General features: G+C 31.4%; 1 protein-coding gene and 1 long non-coding RNA gene across 2 annotated transcripts; both read left to right on the top strand.

The window, feature by feature from the left end:
* The first annotated feature begins 344 nt into the window (after positions 1-344).
* On the top strand, positions 345-23180 carry LOC118179367 (uncharacterized). Its single transcript, XR_015044071.1, has 2 exons — positions 345-803; positions 21981-23180. It is a non-coding gene; the product is annotated as an uncharacterized LOC118179367 (long non-coding RNA).
* LOC146994205 (uncharacterized) lies at positions 15616-16459 on the top strand (the record flags this gene model as incomplete). The annotated part of the gene is made up of 2 exons (XM_085826511.1): positions 15616-15792; positions 15836-16459. Coding segments are annotated over 2 exons (801 nt in total), but the record flags the coding sequence as incomplete, so codon positions are not given.

Genomic DNA, 23180 nt, shown 5'->3' on the forward strand with positions numbered 1-23180 from the left:
TGTCCAGAATGTAATCAATCATACAGACACAAAGTTTATTTCAAGAGACATTTGCTGATTCACACAGGAGTGAAACCTCATGTATGCGAGGTATGTAAGAAGTCATTTATTCGAAAGAATCAATTAAGCAATCATATGCGTATTCACACAGGAGAGAAACCTCATATGTGTGAAGTATGCAAGAAGTCATTTAGTCATAAGTCTGTTTTAAACAGACATATCCTTATTCACACAGGTGAGAGACCACATGAGTGTGAAGTATGTAACAAGTCATTTCGTCACAAAGATCATTTAAAAAGACATATGCGTATTCACAGAGCCAAGAAACCTCATACATAAGGTATGTGAAAAGTCATTTATATTAAAGTGTGGATAAAACATACACATCCACACAGGTGAAAGAAATGACAAGTTATGTATCTAGCAAGTCATTTGGATAGAACATAAATCTGTGTAAACAAATGATGAAGAGAAATCTGCCTTTTGATCAGTAACAAGTCATCTGCATGAGAATTCCATGTAGGCAGACACACGTTTACAAGTACAGGTGAAAAACCATATGCATGTGGCACATGTAATCAATGATTTGCACAAAAGAGCTCAATGGAGTGTCATGAGCAAAGCTATTCAAAAATTAAATCAATTTCTACCACATAAGAATAAAACTAATTTTCTGTCTAATTTAAAAAATCATTGTAAGCATTATGAAAATGTTAAATCTGGTGAGACATATGTAGAACTATAATAACTACAGTGAGCATTTATGATGTTATTTCTATAGATTTCTTCTGATATATCATATTGTAAGTATATTTAAAAATATTACTTTTATAAAGTGTAAAGTGTTTGCTTTTGGGTTTAAAATAAGCATTAGTATTGTTTGATTAGCAATTGAAATACTTAATTAAATTTTAAATAACATTATGTAGTTCTCTTTTAAGATAATCATACTCATACATATAATATAAAAAATATTCAAGTTGTGTCAAGTTCCTTCAGTGGCAGAAACTAGTTTTTAAAACAAGAAATAAAAACTTGCAGCCTTTTCAGTTTAAATATTGTTGTAAGGGAAAAAAATCTTGAAATTATTTTATCACTCACAGAACGGTATAGATTAACGGGTAGTTTCTATTACCAGTTAAAAGAATGCTAAATTAATCAGTTATAAGAATAAAGCACAGGATAATAGTTAACAATAATTTATTTTAATGTTTTAGGACAGTTTTCGTAATTTGTGTTTGTTTCTCACCTCATCAGTTTGTTGGCTTTCTATTTCTTTATGTGTACTGTTCTCGTAACTAAGCATTCTAGCAGTTATTTGTTTTTAAACTGTGTTTTAAAATTTCTTCCCCTTAAGTATTTCAACATAACATGAGAAATAGAATGTATTATAACCAAGGAATTTTCTTCTGCAAAGCATCCTTTGGCGCAGTTTCAGTTTTAACTCACCAAGTTCACTTACGAGTGATTGATGTCGACGATATGCGGCGTTGTTATCAGATATTAAAAACACATGCAAGCTGCGTAAATGTGATATTTAGTGCATATACAGTCAAAAGTCGTTAATCCGGAATCGTCGGGACTTTGGCGATTCCGGATTATAGATCATCAGTTTAAATCTTGTAAGATGGCATGCAGGAATTATAAAATTAAAAATATGAAACCGTAATTTATGAAATAAAGAGCAATTATGGATAAAATCCTAGTATACGGTGCGGCCTTAGCGCAATTTTTAAAATTGTCGCCAACACCAAAATGATGCGTTTATGTTTGTCGCCAAATTTTTGGCAACCTCAAAGTAAAGTGTCACCACAGGTTTGAGTTGGCAAAAAAAGTAAACAATATGATAATCATAAGATAATAAATCCTAAGCATACGGTGAGACACAAGAAAAAAAGCAAGCATTTGGAAATTGAAAATAATTTTTAACAGACTTTATAACAAATAAAAATATAATTTTCAACATGCATCGCAACAAATACAAAACATTCACATATCAAATATAATAAATTAAATACCATGGCTCAGGGCTCAGTGTCGCATATGTTTTATGGTCTATATCATAACTCAAATGCCATAGCCCTCAAACTCGGGTGGCGGATATATTGCTTTTATTGCAAATATAAAGTCTTTCATTTTTTCAGATGACGATTTATTATTTTTCAGGCGCCGCCACATATATTCCACCAAATAAGAGTCAAACTCTTCGCTTACCTTTTTCGTCCCCTTCATCCCACGCTTAACAGCACTCCACGTTCCTTCCAAATCCTAGTATATGGTGCGGCCATGGCGCGATTTTTAAAATTCGGCAGCAATCCTGCATCTACCGCCCATTGAATTACAGCAAGCTTTCCTTCCAGTTCTAACTTCGAAAAAAATTTCGTGTTTAAATATTCGCAATTCATAGCACTGCACATCATAATCGAAAAGTAACGTTATCCAACTGTAGAACAAAATACGTTAGCAACTCGAACTGTAGAATAAAAGACGTTATCAAACTAAAATCATATTCAGTATCTGACCAAAAAACCGATTAATTAAAAAATATTAACCAATCAGAAACTCGGCGGAACCACTACTGTTATTTTAAAAGATAAATAAATTTTACCTGAACATACGTTATCCTTTCTCATTCAGTTCAGCCGAAGACCGAAGATTCACGGAACTTCAAACAATGGTTTGAAATAATTCTTCTCTTCCATCTACACCAATCAAAACTTCTCAATTTAAAATATTTAATGAGCATGCGCGAAAATGCACTCTCCTCCAGAGCGTCCAAAATCGGCTTGGTTACCACAATTAGCGCGCTTATTAGTCTCTTAAACCCGAATTTCGCCAACTCTCATGTGCACCGTATACTAGGATTAAGCCCAATTATGATCTAAAGGGTGTCAAAATTTACAAAAAGAAAAAGCTAAATGTTTATTTGTTTGGCTGATCTTTGGAATATGGTAACAGGTATTTGGGTGACATTTTGGAGGCGATAAAGGTTACTACCTAGGACTTTGGGAATAATGTGAGAAGTACTCAGTTCCGTACTCAGTTCAATCGGAAGATTACGCATTATTTTGTGTGAGGGAAATGAGAGATCATGAGATATGTCGTGACATTAATGGACGAATCACCGTTCTTTAATCGGAAAAGGGGGTAAATTTGTAAAAATATCTGTTGTACAGCATTAGTTTCATTCTATGTTCTGTGAAACAGTGTTGTTTAATATTTGGATCCCATGGCCCTATATAAAGTAAATCCGAAATTTTTATTGCGTTTATGTGTAATTGAAAAGAATTGCTTAATTGGGGATAAGTATGAATGTCAAACATGTGGGTATGAAATGAGATTGTGTGAAAGGAGGATATTACAGATAAGTTTGAATAGCGGTGCAAGAAATCTGGTGAAAATGGACATTTTGTGAACCGCCATGCACTCAAGATTCTGTAGAAGATTAGGTAAGTTAGTATTTTTAATTATTTGAGGATATTATTTTTATGCATTGTTGTTCTAAATGTAAGGAGTAAATAAATTAATATGGTATTATTGGAAAATTGTTATTAGCAATGATTTAGTTTAAAGTAATTAGGATTGTAAGCTAATTTTTATTAATTTAATGTATGTGCTTATTTATATTTTAAGTAGTGTTTTTTAATTTCATTATATTTTAATTTAATGATCGTGATTTTGAGAGTTATATGTTTGTAGTATTTTGGAATACGTTTGAGTAGAAGTAAATGTGCATGGAAAGAATTTAAGTATTTGGAACCATTTTTAATGTTTGCGTTAGAAATTGGTAGGTGAGGTTTATAATAGATAATTTAGAGGGAAAAGTTTTTGGATATTTCATTTATTTTATACGTGCAAATGTTCATCCTTGGAAAGGGTATATACTTTTTCGCGATCAGGTAATTTCATATACAGTCAAAAGTCGTTAATTCGGACACCCATAATTCGGAATGATCTATAATCCGGACCTCAAAACTAAAAACTTTCTGCGCATGCGCCGCGTTGACACATGCACATAGGCGCTTACGCGCGCACGTAAGACCTTTTACTACTGCGCATATGAGTGTGCGCAAGTGCAGAATACATTTTCGCGTGCGCGTTTTATGTATAATGGACGTATAAGCTAAAATTATCTAATTATCTATTTCAGTTAATGTTGATGATTGCGTTGTTCCTTAATTTTCGAATTGGATCCGGCTTATTATTTTTTGCAGACTGTAAGAGCAATTTTATAAAAGTAAGCTTAAACTTTCGATTATATCAAATAGAATTTCCGATATATATTTGTTAATATGTAAAGGATCTAAAGCGAAAGTATGTTTTGAAATCCGAAATCTGTTTATCAATTTCACGCTGCTCGGCGGGAGGAACGCCACGCGGCGGGCGCGTAATGAATTGGAAGTTATCTGTCAGCACTATCCTTATCTTCAGGGCAGATGTTTTTATTTTATTTGGCTTATAATTGAAGATCAGATGTTTTATTTTATTTGGCTTATAATTCCTTACGAAATGTAGTATTTCATTTCGAAATGCTCCCTCTTTGATATGATTTAAAACAAGTTCCTCGTCATTATAATTCGCTTCCGATAGCGAAGAAAAGTAACAGAGGTTATTGAAAACGAAAAAATTTCGATTGACAAATTAGTCGGTGTTATTGACACAGCAATTATAGGACTTGAACAGCGGAACTTTGTAACTGAACAAGAAATTATGTCTGTTTAATAGAATTAAAGAGAAAGTATTATCACATGAAACGAAGCAAAACTTAAACAACTTACATTGAAGAAATGTTTATTTAAGTAAACAAATAAATATTAAGCTTTTTCTTTTTGTAAATTTTGATACCCTTTAGATCATAATTGTTCTTTATTTCATAAATTACGGTTTCATATTTTTAATTTTAGAATTTCTGCATGCCATCCTACGAGATTTAAACTGATGATCTATAATCCGGAATCGCCGAAGTCCCGATGAGTCCGGATCAACGACTTTTGACTGTATGTCCTTTTTACCAAATTTAAAGATTCACAAAATTTTCATGCGTTTTCGTGAAATTTTTCTAATTGATGACAAAAAAGCAGTGTACATGAATATAGTGAAGAGTGTGTGCAATGCCATTTTTGTGCAATTCTGGGATGTTTAATTAAGTAAAAATAAGTCGACATGTACATGGTTTAATTATATTTTAATTAAATGATAGTTATTTTGTGAATTATATGTTTGTAGCAATTTGGTATATGTTTGAGTGGAAGTAAACGTGCATGGAAATAATTTAAATATTTGACACTAAGTATTTGTAACCATTTTTAATGTTTTGTTATGAATTCGTTGGTGACGTTTATGATAGATAATTTAGAGGTAAAAGTTTTTGGATATTTTATTTATATTATACGTAGAAATGTTCATCCTTGGATAGGGTATATAATTTTTCGTGATCAGGTAATTTCATATATGTGCTTTTTACCGAGTTTAAAGATGCACAAAATTTTCCTGCATTTTTCGTGCAAATTTTTGTAATTTATGAGAAAATAGCAGATTAGATAGATAAAGTCAAGAGTGTGCGCAATGCCATTTTTGTGCAATTCTGGGATGTTTTCTTAAGTAAAAATAAGTCGATGTGTGCATGGTTACTGTGGATGTGCGATTTTGAAAAACGCAGCAAGAAGTTTGCGATTCTGCACTTTTTCCCGATTTTGCAGTTAATATTTGTCATGATTAAGCAGTTTTGTTCCATAAAATTTCTAGCATAAGTGTAATTCGGCTAGTAGATTGTTGGAAAAAGTGTTGAGTAAATAAAAAGAAAAGAAACATGTCTTTACTTCGTGAAGACAAAATGGCGGCGAAAAAAAAAACAGAGGGTTGCTGTAACAGATTTCGGAATGATTAGATAATCAAAGGATATGCCTTTATCCATTTTTCGCAGCAATTCAACTTTCTGTTTAATGGACTTCGAAACATACTTTCGCTTTGTAGATCCTTTACATATTAGTAAATATATATCGGAAATTCTATTTGACATAATCGGAAGTTCAAGCTTAGTTTTAAAAAATAGCTCTAACAGTCTGCAAAAAATAATAAGCCGAATCCAATTCGAAGATTAAGGAACAACGCAATCTGCAACATTAACTGAAATAGATAATTAGATAATTTTAGCTTATACCGTCCGTTTTACATTAAACGCGCATGCGTAAACGTATTATGCGCATGCGCACATGTATATTCGCAGCCGTAAAGGTCTTACGCGCACGAGTAAACACCTATGCGCATGCATTAATGCGACGGATGCGCAGAAAGTTTTTAGCTTTGAGGTCCGAATTAACAACTTTTGACTGTAGTCAAAATAAGTTGAATAAAAAATTAAATGTGATATATGAAGTATTAAATTCAAGTTAGCACAGAAAACAATATACTAAGTCTAGCAGAAGAAAAATAATGTAATAATGAGCCCTTTTCATGACAAAATTATCTATTTACTGGAAAAAAGGTACTATTCCGTTATGTGGACCGTAAAAAAATTGCAGCGAAAATGTATGCGCAAAAGCGCCAAATCTAGCAGATGCGTCCATTTAACAGTGCGCCAAATCTAGCGTACGCGCTGATTTCAGATTGCGGAAATTTATATAGTTCTATATTTCTTAAGACGCCATTGAAATATTAGTTTAATTTTAAAATCCTTTTTTTATATCCTGTGGATTTAACAATTTGGGAATTGCTCATGATGAAAAGTCTGCAATGAATTTTGGGTAAAGTGTAGAATCACCCACTGCTTGACGCGTTTTTAAGAATTGCACATACTCGATATCCATTTTTTACTGACCTATTTTCACAAAAAAATTCCCAGAATTGCATAAAAATGGCACTGCGTACCCCTTTGACTTTATCTATGTACACATCGACCTATTTTCACTTAAAAAGTAAAAGAAAATTGACAAAAATCCAATTGTTTTTATCCTTGTAAAAAGCGGCAAAGAAATAATGGGTGATTCTGCACTTTAAAACCGATAATTTTTTAAAAAAGAAAAGGCATCATTCATTATAGAAAATTATGTTTGAACAACCAACGAGATGAAATTATGCTTTAGCGATAACTCAGTAGCGAAATAGTGATGCAGGCGTCCAATCAGTTATATTTAGCAATTTTTATATAAATTATAATAATGATCTGAAATAGTTTTTTACTCTTATGCTTCCATTCAGTTATGCTTAGCCTCTTTTATATAAATTATAATGATGAAAAGTAGTATATGAAATTAACCTTTCATCTAAATTAAAACATAAGTCTTAAATAGTTATTTACTATTATACTTCCTTTCTTGCGTTAGGGTTGCCACAATTATTTTTGGCAGCACTGGCATCAACAATAGTTTGGCGATTTTTTACGACTCTCAAAACCCAATAGTACCGGAAAAAATTATTAAAATTCAGATGTCTCTTTGAATATCTTTTAATATTTTAAAATTCCAAAATATTCCAGTTTTTAACCGTGCAGTTTCTAAGGAAATTTTAAAAACATGAAATAAAAAGCCACTTTTATAATTGATATCTTCATTGCATAATTTTAAAGTACTTCCAAAAGTGTGATTGAAAATCCATTATAATCGCATAAATTAAATCAATATCCTCGTACAAATAGAAATTTAATTGCAAGTATCTGATTACGTAAGAATTTTTTTAGTAATAAATTTTATTCTGCTTCGACTTTTATATATACAGTCAAAAGTCGTAAATCTGGACTCGTCGGGACTTCAGCGATTCCGGATTATAGATCATCAGTTTAAATCTGGTAAGATGACATGCAGAAATTATAAAGTTAAAAATATGAAAACATAATTTATGAAATAAAGAACAATTATGATCTAAAGGGTATCAAAATTTACAAAAAGAAGCTTAATATTTATTTGTTTACTTTATTAAACATTATGTTAGCCTCAGTTATGCTTAGCCTCTTTTATATAAATTATAATGATGAAAAGTAGTATATGAAATTAAACTTTCATCTAAATTAAAACATAAGTCTTAAATAGTTATTTACTATTATACTTTCTTTCTTGCGTTAGGGTTGCCGCAATTATTTTTGGCAGCACTGGCATCAACAATAGTTTGGCGATTTTTTACGACTCTCAAAACCCAATAGTACCGGAAAAAATTATTAAAATTCAGATGTCTCTTTGAATATCTTTTAATATTTTAAAATTCCAAAATATTCCAGTTTTTAACCGTGCAGTTTCTAAGGAAATTTTAAAAACATGAAATAAAAAGCCACTTTTATAATTGATATCTTCATTGCATAATTTTAAAGTACTTCCAAAAGTGTGATTGAAAATCCATTATAATCGCATAAATTAAATCAATATCCTCGTACAAATAGAAATTTAATTGCAAGTATCTGATTACGTAAGAATTTTTTTAGTAATAAATTTTATTCTGCTTCGACTTTTATATATACAGTCAAAAGTCGTAAATCTGGACTCGTCGGGACTTCAGCGATTCCGGATTATAGATCATCAGTTTAAATCTGGTAAGATGGCATGCAGAAATTATAAAGTTAAAAATATGAAAACATAATTTATGAAATAAAGAACAATTCTGATCTAAAGGGTATCAAAATTTACAAAAAGAAGCTTAATATTTATTTGTTTACTTTATTAAACATTTCTTTCAATGTATGTGATAATACTTTCTCTTTAATTCTATAAACAGACATAATTTCTTGTTCAGTTACAAAGTTCCGCTGTTCAAGTCCTATAATTGCTGTGTCGAGAATACCGACTAATTTGTCAATCGAAATTTTTTCGTTTTCAATAACCTCCGAGTCACTTTCTTCGCTATCGAAAGCGAATTATAATGATGAGGAATTTGATTTAAATCATATCAAAGACAGAGTACATCAAGATGAAATACTACATTTAGTAAGGAATTATAAGCCAAATAAAATAAAAACATCTGCCCTGAAGATAAGGATAGTGCTGACACATCAACATCCAGTTCATTGCGCGCCACGACGTCCCCCCATGTTATATATGTAACTGTAACTGTATCTATTATTATCTTAACCATAACTGTAATATAGTATAGTAGATGAGTAATGTAAAATAAACGATGTTTGTGTACATCTTGTAATCATCACTGAGCATGTACCCAACACATATAAAATACAACACATGGTGCAGCCCGTCGTTGATTAAAAAAGAAAATCTTTTTTGAAGAACCATGCAGCCTCGGTAAAGATTTTCTAAACAAAAACATCATGGGAAGTTGTTTACTGTGAAATCGAAACTTATATCGCTGGTAAGTGAGTTGTTTATTTTTATTGGAAGTGGCTAAAAATACGTATATATAAACTATTTAAAGTCCTAAATTAAATATGGATGGATTAAAGCCACCAAGTAATCTAAGTTTCGAAGGAAATTTAAGCGAAAATTGGAAGAAATGGAAACAAAAATTCCAAATTTATATGTTAGCGTCTGGTGGTATTACTAAATCACCTGAAATTAAAGTAGCTATTTTATTGCATATAATTGGTGAAGAAGCACTTGAAAAATTTAATACTTTTAATTTAAGTGAAGAGATAAGAAGGATGTTGACAAAGTAATTGAAGCTTTCGAAAATTTTTGCATACCGAAAGCAAACGAAAGTGTTGATAGACATATATTTTTCTGTCGAACACAACATGTAGGTGAATCGTTTGATGATTTTTTAACCGATTTAAAGAAATTAAGTAGCAACTGTGGATTTTCAGAATTAAAAGATAGTTTAATAAGGGATAGAATAGTAAGTGGAATTCTAAATAAAAATCTCAAAGATAGATTATTAAGGGAAGATCAGTTAACATTGGAGAAATGTATTAAAATGTGTAAAGCTTCTGAATTAGCAGAACTTCAGCTGAAAACTTTAACTGAAGAAAATAAAATAGAAATAATCTAATAAATAAACGTAATAAATTTCGACCTTCAGAGGAAAAAAGTCAGCCTTGTAAGAAAGACTTTCATGTAAAACAAAAGCAACAAAATACTAAATCTTCTTCAAACTATTAAGGAAATAAGTACAATAATCCAAAACCATGTAGAAAATGTGGAACTTTTCATAAGTTATACAACTGTCCTGCTTATAATAAGATTTTCTTGTACTGTAAAAAGAAAAATCACTTTTCTAAAATGTGCACTTTTAAAAATGTTAATGTTGTACAGAATAATTTAGAGCATGAGTTACATAATAATGGTAATGAATATATTTTAGGGTCAGTAGAAGATACAAATCCATTTTCTAAAAATAAAACCGAATGGTTTGAAAAACTAAAAGTAAACATATCTAAATATTTATTTGTTAAGTTGGATACTGGAGCTCAGTGTAATGTGCTACCATTGCCTAAATTTAAACAATTAAATTTAAGAGAGAAATGTTTGATTAAATCAAAAGTCACTTTAAATAATTACAATGGTACTACAATTGATGTAGTTGGAAAATGTAAATTATTATGTGAAACATCGAAAGGGGACAAGGATGAAATAGAATTTCAAGTTGTAGCATGTGATAAAACTGTTCCAGCTATTTTAGGTTTACCTACATTGCAAAAATTAAACCTAATACAAAGGATTTGTACAGTAAATCCTGATTCTAATGAAAAGTTACCAGAACTTTTAAAAGGATATCAAGATTTGTTTAAAGGAACTGGGAATTTAACTGGATATACATATCATATTAAATTAAAACCAGGAGCTGTTGGTAAAATAGAACCCTGTGGGAAAATTCCACTTAGCTTATTAAATCCATTAAAAAAGGAATTAGCAAGAATGGAGAAAGATGGTATTATAAAGAAAGTTAACCAACCAACAGAATTCGTGAATTCATTAGTGGTAGTAAGGAAAAAGGATGGAAATTTAAGAGTGTGTTTAGATCCTCAGCACCTTAACCAAAATATACTGAGAGAACATTATCACATACCAACCTTTGAAGAAATTTCATCTCAAATGACAAATGCAAAGGTCTTTAGTATTTTAGATGCAAACAAAGCATTTTGGCAAATTAAACTGTCAGATTCAAGTTGTGAATTTACTACATTTAACACTCCGTTTGGTAGATAGTTTTTTGAGGTTGCCATATGGACTGAGTTCATCACCAGAAGTTTTCCACAGAAGTTTTTCTGAAATTTTTAGTGATTTAGAAGGAGTTCAAATATATATAGATGACTTATTAGTTTGGGGTAAAGATAAAAAAGAACATGATTCAAGATTAAAGAAGTTGTTGGACAGAGCCAGAGAAAAGAATGTTAAATTTAATTTAAATAAATGTAAATTTGGGCTGAATGAAGTGAAATATATGGGACATATATTTTCTAAAGATGGTTTAAAACCAGATGAAGACAAAATTAAGGCTATTCTAGATATAAAACCACCAAAAAATGTGAAAGAATTAGAAACTTTCCTAGGAATGATTACATATGTTTCTAGATTTATACCTAATGTATCAGAATTGACATCATGTTTAAGAGATTTGTTGAAAAAACAAGTTATCTGGAACTGGAATGCAACACATGAAAAAGCATTTAGAAGACTAAAAGATGTCTTGGTAAATAAACCAGTTTTACAGTATTATGATATAAACATGCCAGTAGTTTTATGTGTAGATGCATCTCAAGAAGGACTAGGAGCAGTCTTACTGCGGAATAATTTACCAGTGGTATATGCATCTAAGGCATTAACAGATACACAGAAGAATTATGCTCAAATTGAAAAGGAAACTTTAGCTATTGTATTTGCGTGTGAGAAACTTCACCAGTATATATTTGGAAAAAATATTACTGTAGAAAGTGATCATAAACCACTGGAATCAATTTTTAAAAAGCCATTAAATAAATGCCGTGTAAGACTACAAAGAATGCGTATAAGATTACAGCCATATCAGTTTGAGATAAAATATAAACCAGGATAAGAACTTTTTATAGCGGATGCGTTATCAAGATCATTCACTGATAAAGGATCTGATTTCTTTGAAGGAGAAATAGAAGCTCATGTTGGATTAGTTGTAGAATGTATATCAATGTCTAATGGTAAAATGGAAGTTTTTCAACTGGAAACAGAAAAAGATGAAGAACTACAAGTTTTAAGAAAATTAATTAAAACTGGATGGCCAGATGAAAAATGTATGGTTCCAGAACTGGCAAAACCATATTTTAACTTCAGAGAAGAACTATCAGAAGCAAATGGATTAATATTTAAAAATTTCTGTGTTGTTGTACCAAGAAGTTTACGAAAAGATATGTTAAGCAGAATTCATTATGGTCATTTAGGAGTAGTAAAATGCAAGATCAAATCAAGAGAAATATTATATTGGCCAGGAATGTCCAAAGAAATTGAAGATTTGGTACTGAATTGTCAAACATGTTTAAGTTTACAAAAAGCTAATACTAAAGAACCAATGATATCTAAAGAAATACCTAATGGTCCATGGGAAGTATTGGGAACAGACCTCTTTTACTTTCAAGGAAGGGATTATCTAATAGTTATAGATTATTTTAGCAAATATGTTGAAATTGGACATTTGGAAGATTTGTCAAGTGTAGCAGTGATAAAGCAATTGAAATCAATTTTTGCAAGACATGGTATTCCGAAAATAGTATATTCGTATAATGGTCCACAATATAATTGCAGGAAATATAAAGATTTTGCAAGAAGATGGAATTTTGAAACCAGAACTTCAAGTCCAAAATACCCACAGTCTAATGGAATGGTTGAAAGACATATTCAAACTGTCAAGCGAATGTTAGAAAAAGCTGTAGTTTACAACAAGGATCCATATTTAGTTTTACTGGAATATCGTAACTCTCCTATTTCAGATGAAATTAAGTCACCTTCAGAATTGATGTTTGGAAGAAAAGTAAATGGATTGATGCCTATAAAAGACAATTTTGTCCAAGCTAAACGATATGAAGACCATAAACAACATTTACTGAAGAGACAAACCTTACAAAAAAGTTATTATGATAGGAATGCAAGACCATTAAAACCACTGAAAATAGGAGATCATGTTTACTTAAAAGAGAAAGGGAAAAAACTAAATGAAAGAGGGAAAATTATAGAAGAAGCAGAAAGACCACATTCATATAGGATTATAAGAACAGATGGAAGAATTGTAGAAAGGAACAGAAGAGACCTTCTTAAAGGAACTAATCAGGAAGAGTTTGCAATACAAAACAACTATGAGAATGAAGTTATAGATGAACCCGAGATACATGAAAATAGTAGGAGAACTACAAATTTAGATGTGTTGTAAGTCCTTCAAAATCTAACAGAAGTGTTGTGTCACCAAATTGTGAAAGAGGTATAGTATCATCAAATTTTTCAAATGGACATAACTACGTCACTCGATCTGGTAGGACTGTTAAGAAACCTTATTATTTAAAAGAATATGTTTAATTTTACTACTATTATTATTTTTTATAAAAAAGGGATATGTAACTGTAACTGTATCTATTATTATCTTTAACCATAACTGTAATATAGTATAGTAGATGAGTAATGTAGAATAAACGATGTTTGTGTACATCTTGTAATCATCACTGAGCACGTACCCAACACATATAAAATACAACACACCCCACACACACACGCAGAGCAGCGTGAAATTGATAAACAGATTTCGGAATGGTTAGATAAACAAAGGATATGCCTTTATCCATTTTTTGCAGCAATTCCACTTTTTGTTTAATGGACTTCGAAACATACTTTCGCTTTGTAGATCCTTTACATATTAGTAAATATATATCAGAAATTCTATTTGACATAATCGAAAGTTCAAGCTTACTTTTATAAAATTGCTCTTACAGTCTGCAAAAAATAATAAGCCGGATCCAGTTCGAAGATTAAGGAACAACGCAATCTGCAACATTAACTGAATTAGATAATTTTAGCTTAACTTATACCGTCCGTTATACATTAAACGCACATTCGTAAACATATTTTGTGCATGCGCACACGCATATTCGCTAAATGAATGAAATTTCCGAAGTATCAACGCATTGTTTAATAATGCTCTATAGAGTATTTAAATGGCTTATGCTTTATAGATATTTTTATACTATATACTTTAATTACCATATTTCTTGTTTAAACGCATATTTTACACATTATATTTTCATTACTCACCATTTTATGACTTTTAACATTATATTTCTGAAAACTAAATATATTACTTAAAATTCTCTTTTCGTATGAAAAATTTGAAAACAAGGATCTACACACAGTCCTACGTTACATTCCTTGCACTCGTAATAACTCATTTGCCGTTTTGGAGGATTTTTCCGGGAATGTGAACAAACGAAGCATCGTCGTCTCATTTTCTTATCAGTCTCTTCTAAACAAAGTTTTGGAAAATGTCTTTCAGTTAATCTTTCAGAATCAATATCAGAATTTCAGAATCAATATCTGAAATATTTTGTATCATTTCTGCTATTTCATGCTCTGTTAAACATTTTCGACGCTTTCTACATTGCAACGGTAAAAACAGAAAGAATTCACATCTAACAAGATCTAATTATTTTCTAAAAACTGAACTGCAAACTGAAATACCCAACGCTTTAGCGCAAATAAAACTTCTCTACCTACAGTAAACAACTACAGTAAACCACGTGCGAATTAAGTGCGATTTAAAGAGACGTCATAAATCACGCCATTCGGAAACATTTTTTTCCCTGTTTGTCTCCCGTCCAAAAACACGTGTATGTGAGTCATGCTTCTCTCATTTCGAGTAGAAGATCTAATGTACATGTATCTGAAACCATATGGACATACAGTGCCATCTTGTGGCAGAAATTATAGTTTTTCAAACGCTCTAGGACACTGGCACAAATACGTGACAGTCGGTAGTGAACGGAAAAATGCTCTGGCACGCTTACGTGTCGGCCGGGAGGTGAGTGTGTTCGTTGCTGGCACATAGCAGTGCGAAGGGGTTAATTTAAAGAACCAGGACGGTAACTACAGAATGAAATAGTATTCAGGTAGAATCAACGCGATATTTATTATGCAAGTTTTCCTCGGCCATTGTATGACAGCATATATAATAGCATTTTTGAGACCATAGGCTAAATAAAATGCTGCTTGAATTCTGAATATACTTGTAAGTGTTAAAATAAGCCACAGTTTTCGAAGTTGGCGAATGTATAAAGAATATATTCTTAATTATGAAAGTGAATTATTCGTTTTAGCATTGACAGATAATATCTGAATGACAAATATGTACTTAATGTTTAAGATATGACAAAGTTTATGTCTATCAGTATAGGCATTCTATTTTAATTGTATTTAATTGAAAAATTTATTCAGAAATAGTGTCCTAAATTATGCTTAAAAGAGCATGATAACCAAAATATTAATTAAAAACTGTATAGATAGAAACTTCACTTCTATAAATTCAAAAACAATAATTTAAAATTTTTATCTCTTCTTAAAAAAAAAAAAAAAAAAACACAAGTGAAAACTGCATCTCCATACAGTTTAAAAATGAATATGGATAATGATGTAGAGAAAAAGCCTTGTGTGTAAAATATGTGATGAAACCTTTCCAGAGAGAAACTTATTAGATCAGCACGTGCTTGTACATACAACAAACAAATCTAATTGATGCGAAATATGTTCCAAATCATATAAAACAAAATCAAACTTAAGATGTCATTTAGTTCTTCATACTGGTGAAAGACCGTTTACATGTGATATATGCAGTAAATCATTTATTAGAAAGCATTCTCTGGAAACACATGTGTACCCATACTGGCAAGAAACCTCATGTATGCAGCATGTGCGATAAATCGTTTGCAAGAAAGTATCAAATAATCGCCCATGAGCGCGTTCATACGGGTGAGAAGCCTTGTGTATGTATGAAATGTGACAAAACATTTATACGGCGCCAAGCATTGCAAAATCATATGTATGGGCATATGAATGTCAAACCTTACGAGTGCCTCGAATGTGGTGCTACAGCTGTTAATGCTAGTTATTTAAAGAGACATATGCTAATTCACACTGAAAAAGAGATGTATGCGTGTGAAATGTGTTGTAAAGTAATGAAAGGAAGAGATGCATTACAGCGCCATATGCATGTTCATAAAGGTCAGGAAATTGTATGTGAACTATGTAATAAAACAGTGAAGAAAACTGGATTGAGAGGACACATGGACCTGCACCACACTTTGGAAAAACGACATGCATGCAAGATATGTAGTTTATCATTTGCACTGAAGGGGGATTTGCAAAGACATTTACGCATTCATATAGGTGAAAAGCCTTTTATGTGTGAAATATGTAAAAAGTCATTTGCACAAAAATCCGATGTAGGCAAACACATGTTTATACATACAGGTGAAAAACTATTTGCGTGTGGCACATGTAATCAATCATTTGCACGAAAAGGCTCAATGAAGCATCATGAGCAAAACCATGCAAAAATTAAAACAATTTGTACCACATAAGAATAAAACTAATTTTCTGTTTAATTTAAAAATCATTTTAAGCATTATGAAAATGTTAAATCTGATGAGACATTATGTAGAACTATAATAACTGCAATGAACATTTAAAACACTCTTGACAAATTCCCTTTATTAAAGTATACTTACGATGTATTTCTATAGATTTCATGCGATGAATCGTGTTGTAAGTATTTTTAAAGACATTACTTTTATAACATGTATCAAGTGCTTGCTTTTGGTTTTAAAATGAGCATTGGTATTGTTTGACTAGCACTTGAAATACTCAAATTATATTAAAACTGTGAATGTTTCTTTTAAAATACTAAGTCTGTTATAAATGACATTATGCATTTCTCTTTTAAAGTAATCATATTTATAAATATAATATAAAAAATAGTCAAGGTCCTTCAGTGGCAAAAACTATTTTTTAAAATAAAAATTGCAGCCTTTTCAATTTAAATATTAAGGTAATATTATGATATAAGGGGGAAAAATCTTTTGAAATTTTTTATCACACGCAGAAAGGTATACATTATTGAGTAGTTTCAGTTATCAGTTAAAAGAATGTGAGATTAATCAGTTGTAAGAGTAAGGCACAGGCTAATATTTAAAAATCATTTATTTATTTTAATGTTTTTAGCACAGTTTTCGTAATTTGTGTTTGTTTTTACACCTCATCAGTTTATTGTCTTGCTATTTCTGTATGTGTACTGTTCTCGCAACTAAGAATTCTAGCAGTTATTTGTTTTTAAACTGTGTTTTTGAAATTTTTTGCCCTTAAGTATTTCAGCGTAATATAAGAAATAGAATATGCTATAGCCAACAAGTTATGAGAAAATTTCAACAACATAATATGATGCCACTGCAGGTAATGCCAACAGACAGACAGATAAAGTAAATTAGTTGACTGTGATTTGCAGATCAGTACATACATCATGTCATAGTAGCATAAGCACATAATATTTTAAGGAATACTATCTAATGCTAATATGCAGATACTGTTATGTATACTGTCATTCAGGCATTATAGCATAGCACATCTTTTCTTTTATCACATTGAAATAATTCCAAATATGGGCCGAAGTCCTGAGTTCCAGAATTCTTGCTCATTTAGAAAAACAAATCATAGGACATCACTTGAAAGGCAGATTTTTAGTGGCACAGGACAGTGCAAATGGAAAGGTCATGGAGCTGTTTGAAGTCCATTTTAATGCTGTTTATAACTTCATCTCTTAATTTCTACTTTCCCATCGCTGACTAGCAAGGAAGACTGAGTGCATTAAATTTTATATGACATGCAGTTTGTAAATATAGTTTTAGGTTAAAAGTAGATCTTAGCAACAAACACATTGTCACCTTTGTAGTAACAAAGCAAATAGTTTTGCTACATTATTTTAAATCTCTGCATGATGCATGAGAAATATAAAATTTGGAACTTGAAAAAGAAATCGGTCTGAGAACTAATAAAACTAACAATTTTCTTCTGTGAAAATGTTTGAGAACTGCATTTCATTCAAGAAATGTGGTTCTCAAACATTTTGGTATCTGCATTTCACCAGTGTGAATTAATTCATTCACCCATTAAACATAACAAAGAGGGTAAAAGTATAGTTTAGGGTAACCCTTGGCGACATTTGGCGGTTTTTGGCGGTACATTGATACTGATTTTGTTCAATTCTTTGACTCATTATTTTGGCTTGTGAAGCGGTGATTTTTGCGCCAAAAATCGCCACTACACAAAGCCAAAGTAAGAAGACAAACAATTGCACAAACTCAGTATCCATGTATACATCGACTTATTTTCATTTAAAAAAAAATCTCCGAATTGCATAAAACTGGCATTGTGCCCTCCTTTGACTTTATCCATGTACACGTCGACCTATTTTCACTTAAAAAAAATCCTCGAATTGCACAAAAATGGCATTGCGTGCACCCTTTACTTTGTCTATATACACATTGATATATTTTCACTTAAAAAGTCAAAGGAGTACCAAATTGTACAATATAGGCAAACAAAAAATACATAATTTCAATAAAGTACATTTTAAACCAAACAATAAAATAACATAAAAAAGGAAAAACATGTTCTATATTTAAGCACTACCAAAAGCAAATACAGTCAAAAGTCTTTAATCCGGACTCGTCGGGACTTCGACGATTCCGGATTGTAGGTCATCAGTTTAAATTTGGTAAGATGGCATGCAGAAATTATAAAATTAAATATATAAAACCGTAACTTATGAAAAAAAGAGCAATTATGATCTAAAGGGTATCAAATTTACAAAAAAAAAAAAAGCTTAATATTTATTTGTTTACTTTATTAACCATTCCTTTCAACGCGCGCATGCGTAAAGCATACATTACGCATAGGCGAAATTAGAAAATTGCAACCAGAAAACTATTTGATATGTATTCGTGATATTTATAATGATGAGGAAATTGATTTAAATTACAGTCAAAAGTCGTTAATCCAGACTCGTGGGGACTTCAGCGATTCCAGATTATCAATTTTTCTGGATTATAGATCATCACTTTAAATCTGGAAAGAGGGCATGCAGAAATAATAAAATTAAAAATATGAAACCGTAATTTATGAAATAAAGAACAATTATGATCTAAAGAGTATCAAAATTTACAAAAAGAAAAAGCTTAATATTTATTTGTTTACTTTATTAAACATTTCTTTCAATGTAAGTTGTTTAATTTGCTTCGTTTCATGTGATAATACTTTCTCTTTAATTCTATTAAACAGACATAATTTCTTGTTCAGTTACAAAGTTCCGCTGTTCAAGTCCTATAATTGCTGTGTCGAGAATACCCACCCACTAATTTGTCAATTGAAATTTTTTCGTTTTCAGTAACCTTTGAGTCACTTTCTTCACTATCGGAAGCGAATTCTAATGACAAGGAATTTGATTTAAATCATATCAAATATGGAGTACATCGAGATGAAATACTACATTTTGTAAGGAATTATAAGACGAATAAAATAAAAACATCTGCCCTGAGGATAAGGACAGTGCTGACAGATCAACTTCCAGTTCATTGCGCGCCGCTACGCTTCCCTCCCCCCGCAGAGCAGCGTGAAATTGATAAACATATTTCGGAATGATTAGATAATCAAAGGATATGACTTTATCCATTTTTTGCAGGAATTCCACTTTCTGTTTAATGGAATTCGAAACATACTTTCGCTTTGTAGATCCTTTACATATTAGTAAATATATATCGGAAATTCTATTTAACATAATCGAAAGTTCAAGCTTACTTTTATAAAATTGCTCTAACAGTCTGCAAAAAATAATAACCCCGATCCAATTCGAAGATTAAGGAACAACGCAATCTGCAACATTAACTGAATTAGATAATTTTAGCTTAGCTTATACCATCCGTTATACATTAAACGCGCATGCTTAAACATAATATGCGCATACGCGTATTTGCAGCCGTAAAAATCTTACGCGCACGCATATGCGCATGCGTGAGTGCGACGCATGCGCAGAAAGTTTGTAGCTTAGAGGTCCGCATTATAGGTCATTCCGGATCATGGGGGTCCGGATTAACGACTTTTGACTGTATATCTTAGTACATCGAGATGAAACACTACATTTAGTGAGGAATTATAAGCCGAATAAATAAAAACATCTGCCCTGAAGATGAGGATACTGCTGACAGATCACCTTCCAGTTCATTGCACGCCGCGACATCCCCCCACCCCCCCGCAGAGCAGCGTGAAATTGATAAACAAATTTCGGAATGGTTAGAGAAACAAATCACCTCTCTGTCACTTTCTTCATGCCTTTATCCATTTTTTGCAGCAATTCCACTTTTTGTTGTTTCATGGAGATCGAAACATGCTTTTACTTTGTAGATCCTTTGGCAACTCCAGAATTGGAAACTCATTTTGACATAATCGAAAGATCAAGCTTACTTTTTATAAAATTACTGTAACAGTCTGCAAAAAATAATAAGCCGGATCCAATTCGAAGATTCGAACAACGAAATCTGCAACATTAACTGAAATAGATAATTAGATAATTTTAGTTTAGCTTATACCGTCCGTTGTACATTAAACGCGCATGCGTAAAGGTATTATGTGCATGTGTTGAGGCATGCGCAGAAAGTTTGTAGCTTTGAGGTCCGGATTATAGATCATTCTGGATTATGGACATCCGGATTAAAGACTTTTGACTGTATTCACTTACCATGATTTTCGAGTTCGCTTCGTATACCCAGAGCCATGTAAAAATCAAAATATCAATCATATTCAAATGACTTTTTTCAAACCAGGTACTCTTTCTGATCGAATGCTTCACATAGTGACCATCGGAACCTTTCTTCCTACAAACCCACTGAAATCCATCTAAACGGTTTTTACGTTCGACTAGAAGCATATCCTTCCTACATACAGGACACTTATAATGGCTACTAAGTAAACCTTCATTTACACACCAGTCAATTAAAACTCTTTTTCCCTTTCGCTCCAAATTCTACAGAAACTTCAAATTAATCTTACTACATTCGGTCATTCTACCGTCTAAAAAATCAAACCAACACACACCACAAAAGTGCTTACAAAACATTCCATGATTCAAAATTTCCCAGAATCATGCACCCGATTACGTCATAATAGGGTTTCCATAGCATTCAACTACTCAGGCTACCATAAATGAAAGAACAACTTGGCGATAAATCAAAAAACAACTTCGCCATAATACAAGGGGTACCTTAAAGTCTACTCTACCCACAAAGAAAATTAAAATAGTTTTAATTTGAAATAGAAATAATTTCTCTTGAAGTAAGGCACTAAAATGTGTTCATTATGCAATATTTAAATAGCATGAGCACTTTTATTTGGCTTGGTAAATTCTGCATGAAGACTAAAAATATTAAAGGTATTAAGCTGTCGAGCAAATTATTATTCTGTAATAAGTATCAGAACATATGACATCCTAAACTTAATTTTTAAATAATTATAAAACATTTTAAATGTTATTACATAAGCTGATACCTAAAAATTGTCAAAAAGTAAAGGTATCGTATCTAAGTCCCGTTCTGAATCCTTGATGCTAATATATTATCATTATTTGAAAGATAAATATGTCCAAGATTTTCAGGTATACAAGCTTAATTAATTTTTAACAAATAGTATAAATTTTAAGACCTGACTTAGCAAACTAAAAATAAATCTGCTGAAAGGTACATCTGTATTACTAATACAAAGAGACAGCACGATGGGAGAAATATCTTATAATCAAAAAGAGAAACTTAAGACTTAATCTATATGTACCAAGAACAAAAACATCCTAAAACCTTTAAGCATGGGATTTAATTGAATACTTGTAGTATAATTGTGTAAAGCTGTGGAAAATGCAGTATGTAAGTAATAATGTATGTAATGAAGTATAAAAGTTTTGTCAGCCTTTGTAAACAAATGAAAATAATTTGTGCATGATTTTATTTAATTTTTCTTTGATTATACTATATAACAAATTGTAATGTACTGATAATTTATTCACAGCAGCCACCCAAGTGGGATAGTGGTTAGCGACACTGACTGCCATACTGAAGGAACCAGGTTCGAATTCCAGAGAAGGCATGAATGATTGTAAATGTTTAGTTTTTGTGTGGCAAGCCAAAAGTCCTCTCGAGAGGTTGGTGGCAGGGAAAAAGAGGTGGGACACTATCAGACCCATTCCCGCAGGATGCTCTCCATCAAACTTGAGGGCGGAACTAAACAAAGTTGTACTGTCACCTGCATGTTGCTCAAGGCTGTTGCCAATGACAGACATAATCTTGCACTTCTTGCCATGATGAATTTTGTGGGCTTGTTCTGATGTTACTGTGGAACAAATAAGATAAGTTGCAACAACTTATTCACAGCTTTAATTTCATGCATATAAATACAATGCATTTTGTTACACATTATAGGAAATGTAGAAATTATGTATTATGTGGTTATTCCTATCTGTGCTGAAAGTTAAGGCAGAACAATTAGGTGATTAATTATATTAAAGTTACGCTCATGTGGTATAATATTAAGTCACATTTCAAGTAAAAACAAAATGTTCAAGGAAATACCATGTAGTTTAAGACAAGAAGAATGATATTACTTTCTCAAAAGGTTATACTTAAACAAATTTTCCTTTCTTATTCGTAATTTTGATGGAACTTTTAATATTAGTGTCGGAGAATGTACGTAAATATTATGTGGAAAACCACACAGATGAAAATCATCTGGAATCCCCCTGGGTGAGCATTTTAGACGAAGTTTATACTTTTATAAAAAGTTAACAATTTTTTTAGCTATAATGAAAATATCAAGATAGATTCAGTTGCTAATAATTCTTTATTAAATATTTAAATTAACTTTCTTATAGAGTAAAATAATTAAATCATTCTTTATTGCAATTTTTGATAAATTACTGCGTCAAAAAAGCCGCAATTAGGAACAACTTTGTCGACCTACTCAGCAATATTTAAAACTGACAATCGACAAAGCTTTCTAATCGTGGTGGATCTTACCTGTGTCCTTGCTTTCTTTGTTAAAGGTTGTTGTTTTGTTGTGAATATTACATTTTTGCTCATTTCAGCACTGTGAGTTAGATTAAAATGACAATTATAATTACATGGGGTAAAATGCAAAGTATTAGTAATTTCTCATAAGAATTAACAAATACATGTATAATTTAAGAAAATAAAAGCTATCTCAATATTTAAA

Source organism: Stegodyphus dumicola, chromosome 11 (assembly GCF_044657685.1).
Source record: "Stegodyphus dumicola isolate Sdum_Otavi_A_Nest chromosome 11, ASM4465768v1".
Taxonomy (NCBI): Eukaryota; Metazoa; Arthropoda; class Arachnida; order Araneae; family Eresidae; genus Stegodyphus; species Stegodyphus dumicola.